At 42.6% G+C, this 13,428-nt stretch overlaps 2 protein-coding genes across 5 annotated transcripts; one reads left to right on the top strand and one right to left on the bottom strand.

Annotated features, from left to right (window-relative positions):
- Positions 1-46: 46 nt before the first annotated feature.
- On the top strand, positions 47-11,531 carry LOC145233383 (4-galactosyl-N-acetylglucosaminide 3-alpha-L-fucosyltransferase FUT6-like). Its single transcript, XM_080098108.1, has 6 exons — positions 47-312; positions 475-606; positions 9,068-9,172; positions 9,636-9,709; positions 10,230-10,340; positions 10,584-11,531. The coding sequence occupies exons 1-6, from the start codon at positions 121-123 to the stop codon at positions 11,332-11,334; spliced, it is 1,365 nt and encodes a 454-aa protein (XP_079954234.1). The 5' UTR covers positions 47-120; the 3' UTR covers positions 11,335-11,531.
- LOC145233079 (uncharacterized) lies at positions 745-8,533 on the bottom strand. Of its 4 annotated transcripts, none has more exons than XR_013861012.1 (3): positions 7,955-8,533; positions 908-7,463; positions 745-845 (listed from the first exon to the last, which is right to left on the bottom strand). XR_013861012.1 is itself a non-coding variant. In XM_080097738.1 (3 exons), exon 3 carries the CDS (start codon positions 7,451-7,453, stop codon positions 1,577-1,579), a length of 5,877 nt encoding a protein of 1,958 aa, XP_079953864.1. In that variant the 5' UTR covers positions 7,454-7,463; positions 7,955-8,021; positions 8,084-8,533; the 3' UTR covers positions 745-1,576. The 4 variants fall into 4 exon arrangements, 2 of the variants coding, with proteins under 2 accessions (XP_079953864.1, XP_079953863.1); XR_013861011.1 differs by having other exon boundaries at positions 745-974; positions 1,037-7,463; XM_080097738.1 differs by having other exon boundaries at positions 745-7,463; positions 7,955-8,021; positions 8,084-8,533.
- Positions 11,532-13,428: the final 1,897 nt, after the last annotated feature.

Here is a 13,428-nt window from a genome sequence, read left to right as displayed (position 1 = left end):
TTGTCTATGTAAGGTGTTGTTTGAAATAGATGACTAACGTTTTAATTTGATTATGCAGATCACAATTACCTCTAGCAGTGAACTAACTTTAATATCTGCCAGCAGTAAAGGAATGTAATCATGGAATTATCAAAGTTAAGGTGCACCATTTTTTGTATGTTTTGTGTATTGACTTCTCTGGCTCTTGCGTTCGTGCTCTTTTGGAATGATCTCGAATGGAACAAATACCAAATGGTGGCCAAGCAGTTGATGTCGTTCAGCAGAACTTTTCTGGATAAAAACAGCAACAACCTTAACATGACGGAAATTTATGTAAGTTATAAAACTAACTCTGTGGCCCACAATTAACAACATAAGTTGTACAAAGCGATTGTTTATCTGTTAAAACATGTTGACCGAAATGTATCATGAGTTTACAACTGTTTGTACAATTGGATGTAAATTATATCTGTAACGTTGATTTCGTTGTCATAGACGATGGATTCTCCCCTGTATTATGCGCCTGGGGAAGATTTGCGCCAAAAATCGGATGAACTAAACGATTTAACTACTGAAGAGTTTTACGCAAAACTCAACAAAAGCTTACAAGACGCGCAAAAAGAAAAGGTAAGTCCTGTGAAAGGAATTGGCCCATAATCACTGTAACGTCCCGTGAACGCGCCCCGGTTATAGCGCGGAACGTCACACGAGGAGAGAATTGAAACGCGATTCCTAATAGCCTCCAACAACCAGTCCACACAGATAGATGTTTTGCTGATCTTATTAGGCGAATTCTTTGAATGTAGGACGATGAAAACGAATAGGAAACGTATAGGAAACGTTAGGAAACGTATCGGAATCGGTTTCTGCACAAAGCATGACATTAACACACTGCGCTTTAAATGCAGAAATATAGCACAAATCTTACCAACTGTTGTGGTAACCGGAGAGAGTAAATAGCACGGGTATTCAACTCGCATCAATTACTGGCACACCTAAACATTCAATTACATATATCACCACACTGCGCCTTTATGACGTCACACACAGTTCTTACCAAGCTATGTTGGGTGACAGTTCAGAATAAGTCACGCTCCACGTGAAGATAAAACAGAAATACTGCGTAAACAAAATGCAACTTAAGCACCTTGTCTAAACCCAATTACACGTACAGTACAACTATTACAAAGCGAATGACATATTAAGTCATTGCGGTTAAGTTCGCATTCATTACAATAATTCACATTTTGGAGTCATTAAACACATATGTACAAAGTGACTCACCAATAATCGTCAACACGACAATAAATAGCCTTTTCTAATTCAACCGACGCAGCACCGTGCTCCACGGAAGTCAGCAACAAAAAGAACTGAACCACGTTGCGTTATCACACAAAACTGGCAGCCGATTATTACGTCACACAACGCCATAGATTACAACACAAGTTGTACTGAGGAAATGCGGGAATCAATAGAAATCTGCAATTACTGGCAAATAAGATGTAACATACCCCCCCACAATGTACGAATCCAAGGAGTACATTTACAACACAACACACAAACATCGGCAGTAATTGCGAACACAATAAACACACAACTAATCACGCATCGCGTCGTCGCGGCATAGCAAGCACAATTTTGCAATTGGGCGTCTGAGTGCTCCAGTGTGAGTCTTGACGATCACCTGACGCACTACTCCCTTCCGATCAGGAAGCACATCGGTCACGCGACCCAGAAGCCATTTGCTCCTAGGCTGATTATCATCCGCTACAAGCACAATGTCGCCGACCGTGAAATTAGAATGTCCATTTGCCCACTTCGATCTGGGCATTAGCGTCGGCAGGTACTCGCGCGACCATCGCCGCCAAAATTGGTCGGCCAAGTATTGTACTTGGCGCCAACGGTTACGATGGAAACAGTCCTTCCCCGTAAACAGTCCAGGGGACATATTCGGCGCTGCACGTTGCAGCAGTAGGTGATTTGGTGTAAGGGGCTCATCATCCTTCGAATCGAACGTCACCGGAACCAAGGGACGAGAGTTCAGGATGGCCTCGACCTCCACCATCAGTGTCATCAGTTTCTCATCGGACAATGTCTGTTCCGAAATCAGAGCGTTGAGAATTTTGCGCACAGAGCGTATCATTCGCTCCCAAACCCCACCCATGTGGCTGGCAGTGGGAGGATTGAAGCTCCAGGCAATATCACGTTGTTGCAGATATTTGTAGATCTGCCTTTGGTTCCACCGGTTTAGTTCTTCGCGCAGGATGCGCTCAGCTCCAACGAAGTTTGTGCCGTTGTCGCTGAAGATCTGGTCTGGTCGTCCTCGACGACCGATGAAACGTCGGAGAGCTCCGATAAAGGAGTCCGTAGACAGTGAATGCGCTATCTCGATGTGCGCGGCCCTGGTGGAGAAACAGCTAAAGATGCACCCGTACCTCTTTACCTCACTTCGTCCTTGCTTCACAAGGAAAGGTCCAAAGTAGTCGACACCGACCACTGAGAACGGCGGCTTATTGGCCTGCAGTCTCGCAGCAGGAAGGTCTGCCATCATCTGTTTGCCCAGAGAGCCATTTCTTCGTCGACAGGAAACACACTTGCCGAGAACACGACGAACCGCTACCCCTCCTTTGATGATCCAGTAGCGTTGCCTGAGAGACGACCATGTGTGTCCCATTCCAGAATGGCCAACCTCGTCATGCTGCTGCATAATCACCAGGTCTGTAAATCGATGGTCGTATGGAAGAATCATCGGATGCTTCACATCAAACTCGACACATGCACGCTCGAGCCTTCCACCAACTCTCATAACTCCATTGACAAGAATTGGGTTAAGCTTTCCAAGAACCCTCTTTTTCTTTGGTAAACGAACAGGTTCGCCTTTGGCCTTTGACATCGCAGCCATAACGTCTGGGAAACTTCGTCTCTGCACATACTTTACAATCTCAAGCTCGGCAGCCTTGAGTTCAACAACGGTCAGTTGCCCAGTAGGTGCTTGATACTTGGCAGGAAACCTCCTTGACATCAACATCGATTTGAATCTGAGCAACCAGCTTACAGCCCTTTTCAGCCGATTGAGTGATGAGTATCTGGCAATGAGTCGATCCGTAGCGGATTCGCTGGCGACCAGACAAACGGTTTGAGTTTCTTTCTTTAACAAAAGAAATTCGATTGGCAATGACGACAAGTCCGGACAGGTAGGCCATCCATCTTCTTGCTCCCAGAGAAACTGGGGTCCAGTAAGCCATCGGCTGGACCTAAGGAATTTATTCACACTGAGTCCACGAGACGCCTCGTCCGCTGGATTTACCTTGGTGCTGACGTGTCTCCATTGACTAGGCCGGGAAACATCCTCGATTTTGGCCAAGCGATTTGCAACAAACACTGGAAAGCGCTTATTGCAGTTGCGAATACTTTGAAGAACCGCAGTCGAATCCGTCCAGAACACGGATTGGCATTCGTCCAGTTGCAGCTCCTTTCTTACAAGTTGATCCAACTTCGCTGAAACAACGGCCGCCGTCAACTCCAAGCGGGGAATCGAACATGTCTTCAGGGGGGCAACGCGTGCCTTGCCTATTACAAACGAGCAGTGAATGCGTCCTCGCTCGTCTACCAGCCTCAGATAGGTCACCGCACCGTAAGCTGTAGATGACGCATCTGCAAAATGGTGCAATTCCGTTTTTCGCACCTTACCAAAATCGTGGGGCTTCACGCATCTTGGCAGAACGACGTCTCCTAACCGCGGTAGTTGCTGCAACCATTTTGCCCACGATTCGGAGTCTTCATCGGAAAGAACGTCATCCCATCCCAGCTGCTTTCTGCAGAGATCTCTTTGCATCGTCTTTGCCACCACGATCACAGGCGCTGCAAAGCCAAGAGGGTCGTATAAGGAACTTACCACCGACAGGATTGACCTTCTGGTGTAGGCTGTAAGCTGCTTTACATCGACATTGAAACCGAACTCGTCCGAAGAAACGTTCCATCGAACGCCAAGTACCCTCTCGCACGAGGAACCATCCACGTCCAGCTCCTTCACCGATTTAGCCCGTTCCTCTTCATCAATGGACGCGAGAACTCGCTCGCTGTTGCTAAGCCACTTGGTTAGCCGAAATCCCTTCTTCTTAAGAAGTGCACAGATCCCTTTGACCAACTGAACTGCTTCTGCTTCAGTCGACACGGATTTTAAACAGTCGTCAACGTAAAGGTTATTTTCTACAGTCTCGACGACTTCATTAGGAAATTCGCTTCGCAAATCATCAGCGGCTTGTTTAAGACAAAAACTCGCACAGGAAGGTGAAGAAGTTGCTCCAAACAAATGAACAAGCATCCTGTGCGCGGTGGGCCTTTTCGACACATCGCCATCAGGCCACCACAAGAACCGAAGTGCATCGCAATCTGTCGTCTTCACACGTATCTGATGAAACATGGCCTCCACGTCGGCCACGAGAGCTACCTTTTCCATCCGAAACCTTGAAAGAACTCCTACTAAGGAATTGGTCAGATCCGGACCCTGGAGTAGAGCATCATTCAACGACTGGTCGCGGTATTTGGCAGCACAGTCAAAAACTACCCGCACCTTTCCGGGCTTGTGTGGATTTGTAACAGGGTGATGCGGCAGGTACCATACTACCTCTGCTGACTGTTCCTCATCTGGAACTTCTTCGGCATAGCCTTTAGCTATGTAACCCTGCACCGTCTTGGTATACGCATCGCGTAGCACGGCGTCGCGTCTCATGCGACGTTCCAAAGAACCCAAACGATTTAGTGCCATGTCCCGGTTGCACCGAAGCGGTTGTGCATTCGGGCGCCATGGCAACGGCAACTCATAATGACCCTGCTTGAATTGCACACTGGTTTTCATTTTATCTAAGACGTACCGGTCTTCACGCGACATAGGCATCGCGTCGGCGTTAGTATCTTGAAAGTCGGTCTTCCACATTCGCTCTAACTTCTCGTGCAGCGAATCATTGGCAACTTGAGTAAAGTTGACGGAAAACAAATCAGGTGACTTGTTGGAGACAGGTCCTGCCAATGCCCATCCCAGTGGAACTCTAAATGCAACAGGTTGCTTCGGTTTTCCCTTTCGTACCTCTTGCACGAGAAATGCCTCTGGAACGTCCAGCCCGATGAGTAGCAAAGCTTCACTGCAATCTACCTGTGGAAATGACAGGTCTCTAAGATGTGGAAACGCATCCAATTCCGTCTTTCTGGGAAACTTGTTGGCGGTAATAGGCAGACAATCAACGGCAAACACCTCTGGAAGATCCACATTTGTGGAGCCATCGAGCGAAGCAACAGTAAGATTTACTCTTTTGCCCTTGCGCCTGCGACTGTCTCCGTTGACCGTTTTAAGCGTCACGTCGCTAGGTTCACCTTGCAGCCCAAGCTTATCTGTCAGTTTTTTGTCGCACAAAGTAATGCCCGAGCCAGTATCTAAAAGAGCGTAAGTATCAACAGTCCTACCGTTAGCACGGACTTTGACCGCAACCATCATCAGGTTGACGCTCTGTCTACCAGAGGAAGCATGACAGTCCTTTCCAATCGCCGACACAACCGAACAAACTGTCCGTTCCGGCGCAGGTCCTTTGACAGGAGACTCGTCCTCTCTCTTCTCTGGCGGATGCAATAACGTGTGATGGGCTTCATTGCAGTTCCTCACGGTACACGCTTTGGGGCTGTTGCACTTAGTGGCAAAGTGCCCAAATCTGAAACAATTATCACAGAGTCTACGGCGCCGGGTGACGCGCAGACGATCGCGGTAAGGTAGGGATTTAAATTCCTCGCACTTAGCAAGCACGTGGTTTCTCGAACAGCACTGGCACAACGGGGTAGTGGGAAGGTGGGAAGGTCCGGTACGAGCCTTCGGCCTAAATTCTTGTTCGCTTACAACGACATGACTGGAAGCCTTTACATGACTACTTTTACCTTTCGCCTTCTTAGCTTCGTTGCGGTGCTCGTCGAGCATGCGGCTGAACAACGAATTTGCAATCCGATCCTCAGTTTCCACAAAGTCCACAAGATGCTCAAACAAAGGTTCACGGCCAGTATCTCTGAGGATTTTCTCAACACGCCGTTTCCAAGCCTCCTGCATCTTAAACGGTAGACGATTCACAACAGCAATCAACGTAGGGTAATTATTCATCTCGGAATGCTCGTCAATGTCTGAAAGTGTAAGTAAACAATCGCGCAGCGACTGCGCAAACTCGCTTAAACCAGCAGCATCGTTCGGTCGCAATTCTGGACCGTTGACAACACACCTCACACATGCATGAGCGATTATGTGTGACTTGCCAAAGTGGTCGTACAGTAACTGTCTCGCTTGTTGGTACCCGTTTACCTTTAGTCTAAAGCAGTGTTCAATCAATTTACGGGCTTTGCCATCACAATGCTGCGCCAAATATGACAATTTGGCACCGTCGTCATCGACCTTGTCGTCGATACGAGAATCAAAATTGCGGACAAACTTCCAATAGTCCATTGGATTGCCGTCAAAAACGAGAACTTTAGGCTTTGGTCTGTTTATGTGCTTCACAAGCGATGCAATCTCATTGTCATGTACGCCAGTTGGCTTGACTGAACCATATATACAAGAATTATTTACAATTGGGTTTGTTGCGGTGAAAGAACCTTTCTCATCAACCGAAGATTTAAATTTAGGCGCATATTGGGACAGGGGATCTGACGGAGCAACATAGTCAACCACATACCGCTGGTCAGGAGGGCTTCTCTGCGACGTGACAGGCGGTGACGTGAACAACACGCGACGTTGATCCCCGAGCGGCTCCTCCAGGGGAGGCGTGGTCGATTCACCAGAACCTTCCTTCACCGTCACGTACTCCGTGTTTCCTGACATCTCGTCCCAAACCTTCTCTTCAATCTCTGCGGCTTGTAGCTGATGCTGCAGTTCCAACATTTCTATTTTATCTCTTTGGCGCCGTTCTTCTTCAGCACGACGGATTTCTTCTTCGGCCCGTCGTCTGTCTTCTTCTGCGCGTAGTATTTCCGTTTGCCTGACCAGCTCCTGCTTCTGCGCAGTCTGTTGAATAGCAAGACGCGCGAGCTGTGTCGTTACTTTAACTCTAGTTCTACTGTTAGTCGAAGAACTCGAGCACCTACTTCGTCCGCAGAACGAGTCGTTGTCCTTTGGACTCTTATCACCGCTTCCACTCGGACTAGCTATGTTAATAGGTAAAACATTGCTAGATAAAGAATTTACGTCACGAACCCAGTGAGAAACACGGTCATCGAATTCGGTCTTGTTTTTTCTCACGCTTGCTAGTTCTTCGGCAAGATCAGGATGCGCCTCGTAGGCAGCAACAGCATCGACAAAAAGATGTTCAAGCGCAACCAATACCGTCTCGAGCATCTGCTTGTTGTGGTGGTCCTTCATCAGGTACTCGGCGACTAGGTACTGTTCACTGAGACGTCGACGACAATCAGCGACCGTATCAGGAGTCGTGACGTTTGATTGACTCATCTTTGAACCGCTTAAATATTTAACAAACGGTTAAACTTGTCTTCAACACACAGTTGAAGCTTATTTCAAAAAGCAGTTGAAACTTGATTTCAACTGCAGATTGTGTTCAACACCCAGTTGAAACTTGATTTCAACTGTATTGTTCTGTTCAACTAACAGTTGAAACTTATTTTAAGAAGCAGTTGAAACTTGATTTCAACTGCAATTGTCTTCAACAAACAGTTGAAACTTTCATGTAACGTCCCGTGAACGCGCCCCGGTTATAGCGCGGAACGTCACACGAGGAGAGAATTGAAACGCGATTCCTAATAGCCTCCAACAACCAGTCCACACAGATAGATGTTTTGCTGATCTTATTAGGCGAATTCTTTGAATGTAGGACGATGAAAACGAATAGGAAACGTATAGGAAACGTTAGGAAACGTATCGGAATCGGTTTCTGCACAAAGCATGACATTAACACACTGCGCTTTAAATGCAGAAATATAGCACAAATCTTACCAACTGTTGTGGTAACCGGAGAGAGTAAATAGCACGGGTATTCAACTCGCATCAATTACTGGCACACCTAAACATTCAATTACATATATCACCACACTGCGCCTTTATGACGTCACACACAGTTCTTACCAAGCTATGTTGGGTGACAGTTCAGAATAAGTCACGCTCCACGTGAAGATAAAACAGAAATACTGCGTAAACAAAATGCAACTTAAGCACCTTGTCTAAACCCAATTACACGTACAGTACAACTATTACAAAGCGAATGACATATTAAGTCATTGCGGTTAAGTTCGCATTCATTACAATAATTCACATTTTGGAGTCATTAAACACATATGTACAAAGTGACTCACCAATAATCGTCAACACGACAATAAATAGCCTTTTCTAATTCAACCGACGCAGCACCGTGCTCCACGGAAGTCAGCAACAAAAAGAACTGAACCACGTTGCGTTATCACACAAAACTGGCAGCCGATTATTACGTCACACAACGCCATAGATTACAACACAAGTTGTACTGAGGAAATGCGGGAATCAATAGAAATCTGCAATTACTGGCAAATAAGATGTAACAATCACAGTACGTGTGTTTGTATGAGCTACTAACGATATCACCAATAGTAAATTATTTCTCTTGTTGCAATCATAAAGTCTATTTTGACTATTTATTACTTGCTGACGTTTTAAATTTGGGCATGGATGTATGGTTCCGCAATTTTCGAAGCAAGACATGCGGTACCATACGGTGCTTATTACCACTCTCACCGCATGTGAGAATATTTCGACCAAAAGGAGTATCTGATATCTGATTATGAATTATAATCTATAAATAGTTCGCTGAATGAACCCTTTGGCAGACAAACCTGCACAAATATCGTATAACAAATTGTGTAACAATAGTATAGCAATAGGCTACTTTATATACATTGTTTGACAATAAACAGATGATAAATGATTGGTCTGTCCATAGGCGCCGAGTAGGCGTGGCCTTAAGGCCGCAGGTTCCCCAACCCTGCTTTAGTCCACCCCACGCTCAAATGTAACATGAAAAGCAACGACACGTTTTGAAAGTAATATCAGAATATAACCATTATTTACATTTTTCAGTTTACAATCATCTTGGTCCCAAAAAATAAAGCATTGTGGACAAAGCGAGTTTCAACTACTCCTTACCATTGCGGAAAATGTGAGATTGCTCATACTTTGGATAAGGTACGTCAGTTAATCTAAAAGACGAAAATTTATAAAACTATCTCGATGCGCTTTGAGTGCTGCAGTATGTTTCATAATCACTGTGGTATGAAGTATTAACTTATATGCCAAAAATTGAGCTGTTTAGTCTTTGGAAATCAGACTCTACTGCAAGCTTCAACGAATTATCAAAATGCAGAAAAGAAATAAAAGCATTAATGTCAAAAAAACTTATGCTAGATATTTCGCTCGTAAAACTAGGTTGAAAAGATTATTCTTTGTATAACGATACAAAATTTGTTTCTGTTCCTATTTGGCTAATTATTTTGCTTTAGTGATGTTGACTCACTTATTATAGTTGCCTAAGAATCAGTTATATTACAATCGACAACAGTGAACAGGTTTTACACCCATGCTTTAGAACCGTTATAGTTTGTATGTTTTTCCATGTGAATGCTAAAACAGTTCTTTCTGTGTATTGTAGGCAAATGATTCATCAACAAAAGCACTGGTGTACCATTTTAGATTTGCCGTGGAGGCAAACTTTCCTAAAGAAAGGTATTATGTGCATCCAGGGAAATTTATGCGAGAGCCAATAAGGGAACACATTTGTAAAAGGCCCTAATTGTTCCAAATGTATAGCGCCTGATGACAGCACAGTATATAAATATATTAACTTCAAACATAAGTTGCAGACAGTGCTCGCTGTTTTCTGTAAGGTCTCATCAATGCAGCTGGTGATGAGAGATCAATCTCTCGTATAAGTCAAAACAGTGAGCAATGTCTAGAACTTATCATTTTTCGGTTTGATGCTTTTACAACTTTAAACATGATTTGCCAATCCATAGTCGCAATCATTACAAGCTGGCATTGGCAACCAAGGGTTTGTTTATCTCATTCTTGTCAGCGGTTCTCATACTGGGTTCCGAGGTCCTTTAGGGAGACGTGAAGCAATTTTGCGGGGTTGAAGTACTTCTATAATCTAATTTGGCGTCAGTTTGTGCCACTGGACAAGTGTTAACTAAAGTAAAATTAAAGATTGACTGTCTCGATTGCTTAACATTATTGGTACAAACAGGCGCCCAGACCAGCTTTACGTGTGGAAGAGCGGGGAAAGCATTGCTCACGCCCAGCGATATGCGCCGGTCGAATTCGGCAGAAACTTTTTCAACCTGACCATGACCCAAAGGTAAAACAAGAGTCTTGAAAAACGAGCACTAATAATTGTTGATCTGTGCTAGTCCTACTTCCCCACCAATATCACATATAACCTAATGGTGTCGTGTGTAGCAGTGGTAGAATTCTTGCTGTTCAAAAACATGTTTTGTCAGTAACATAAGCGTTAGTTTTGTTGCGATATGACGTCACTGGAAAATAGCTTTGCTGAAGGTATACTCGAAAATATGCTAATAACAAATATTGTCCTTTCCAGGCAATTTGGCGACGTGTGGAGTCCATATAAAACAGATGCTTACTTGTATGTTCAAAAACGGCTCCCTAAAAGCGACCAAGAATTAGATTGGATTATCGCTAACAAAACCAAATTCGCCCTGTGGGTTGTTTCAAACTGCGGCGGTAGTTCAAGAAGTTTAAGCGGTTCAACCCGACGAATGAAATATGCAAAGGAAATGATAAAAGAAGGTTTAGATATTCAACTTGGAGGAAAATGTTTCAAAGACAAGAAAAAAGATTTCGAAAATCGAAAATTCAAGTTTTATTTAGCTTTCGAAAACTCCAACTGCCACGATTACATTACAGAAAAATTTTGGAGAAATTCACTTTTGTATGATGTAGTTCCTGTGGTTTTAGGAGCCCCGAAACGAGATTATATCGCAACAGCACCACCAAACTCTTTTATATACGCCCCTGACTTCGAGTCACCGAAAAAACTTGTCGAATATTTGAAGTATTTGGACAAAAATGTCACTGCATATAAAGAGTACTTCCAATGGATGAAACTGGAGTTTAAAGACATGAAATTTCGACATAGAACACACTCGTTCTGTCAACTATGCAGAATATTGCATGGAATTAATATTGACAACTTATACAACACAAGATATACTGAAGAATACAAGGATATACCAATGTTCGGTTTTCCGACGTTTCCACGCCTTATTCCATCACTAAAAGATTATTTGTTTAAGAATGAAGAAAATGGGTGTTTAGATTTTCCTATTTGACCTGGTTTTGTTGAAAGCACTATAAGTTTATTTGTTTAATGACAAGCAAAACGGTGTTTTTATCAGTGTTCATATCGTACAAAACGAAGTAAAGTTATGCGTTCTGTGCCATTTATTTATTTTGTCATTTCGTCCTGCTAGGGTTTGGGTGGTACGCAGCGATAAAAAAGCGTCAGGCGGTGCGTAATCAGTATACGGTTGAGTACCACGGTGTCCTTGCTGTTAAACAACGTTAATGTCACCATTTATATATACCTTTTTGTCTCAAGAAGGTGTACTGGAAAGACAAATTGCATACACCGAGTATGTGTATAACAATAGGGTTACCGTATCTGCCTCAGCAAAGTTCCTGTCGATTAGAAAAATATTTTTGGCGACACCAAACTTGTATTTTATAGCATGTTGTTACATAATACCAACCGTAAAAGGGCCACTTTTGACAACATAGCATTACTCTCACAGAAAAATGTCAACTTTGTTTAGTTACAAAACAAAAATATTTACAAGGTCAAATTGATGGACATAGTTTTGGGGTGATCCAGTTCTTTTAACAGGATTTTGTTAGCTTTCAAGACGAAAAAAATCACTTATTACTCTTCAATTCATGCTGATCAGTTTGTTTCGGTTGTGTGCAGGCTGCATCGAAAATCGAAAACCGAAAACAATTAAAAAGAAAACAATTAAAAAACAATTAAAACTCAAACATTTCAATTCTCCAGAAAAAGAATTTTGAGAACGAAATTCTGGAGAGTATTTTTGAAAATGATTTCCGGATATCCTCCCCCTTCCCAGGTTTGGTTGATGGTTAAACAGGTTTCAAGGTTGTATGTCTAGTTCACAACGTTTGTACCCCTCATAAAACTTAGTGTAAAACTTAGGGCCTATAGGCCTATGTACTCAAATACTCAAGTATAGAATAAAAGCATGTGGACTTAACTGCTGATATTAGATCGTCGCCAAATAACTGAGACATAAATTTATCAGCTTGAAGCTGTCTAAATAAAAACTAGAACTTATCAGGAATAAAGGGCCAAATATTCAACAAAAATTGATTTTTGATTTAGGCTTGCTTTAATCAGCAAGTAACTGTTCAAGACTTTTTTCATGAGTGCCTAAAATCAGTCCATTGATTAATAGAGAAAGGTAGAGAAGTACTTTGTTTAATTTTGGATCATTTCAGGTGATTAAAAAAGTTAAAGAAATGAATAGCAAATCCACCTTGCTTGTTGTAACATTGTACAATTAGTAAAACAAAAAAAGGAATTATAATTCATTAACCAGTTTTAATAGTGTCAACTGTACTTTCGGAAAAAAAGTCATTTCATGCCCCAACCTTAATGCTTTAGGTTATTGGTTGAAAACCACTTTTATTGAAGGCCACTTTTATTTTGAAAGATTTAAAGCGTTTGTTTGATTTGGTGCCTGAAATATTCAATTTAAAAAGTCTTATTTTCTATTGCTGTAGCCTATCCATGTAAGGTATTGTTAGAAATTTATGCCAAACGTTTTAATTTCAGGTCCCAATTAGCCCCTAACAGTGTTGTACAACATAAATATCTGCAAACACAACAGGAATATAATCATGGAATTATCAAAGTTAAGATGCACTATTTTTTGTATGTTTTGTGTATTAACCTCTATGGTTCTTGCGTTCATATTCTTTTGGAATGATCTCGAATGGAACAAATACCGTATGGCGGCCAAGCAGTCGTTTAGCAAAACATTTCCCCAACAACACAGCAACAACCCTAACATGACAGAAATTTATGTAAGTTGTAAAACTAACTGTGTGGCTACAAACGACAATATAACATGTATAAAGCGATTGTTTAATTGCTAAAAAGCGTTGACAGGTGAGTATAATAAGTTTGGACAACTGTTTGTACCAGGGGTGGGCAATACATTTTTGAAAAGGGGCCACATAAAAAAACTGACTTGTGTTGGAGGCCTGAACCAACAATAATTTAAACTTAATTCTGCTTAGTATTAATTTTCCCTATTATGAAAAGCATTGAATTATATATTTTCATTAGTTCTGCTGGTATTCAGTAGAATAAGTTCATATTATTTTTTCAGTAGAATAAATGTTTGCAT

Source organism: Phallusia mammillata, chromosome 6, assembly GCF_965637545.1.
Source record: "Phallusia mammillata chromosome 6, kaPhaMamm4.hap1.1, whole genome shotgun sequence".
Taxonomy (NCBI): domain Eukaryota; kingdom Metazoa; phylum Chordata; class Ascidiacea; order Phlebobranchia; family Ascidiidae; genus Phallusia; species Phallusia mammillata.
This window is presented reverse-complemented; position numbering and strand designations above follow the sequence as displayed.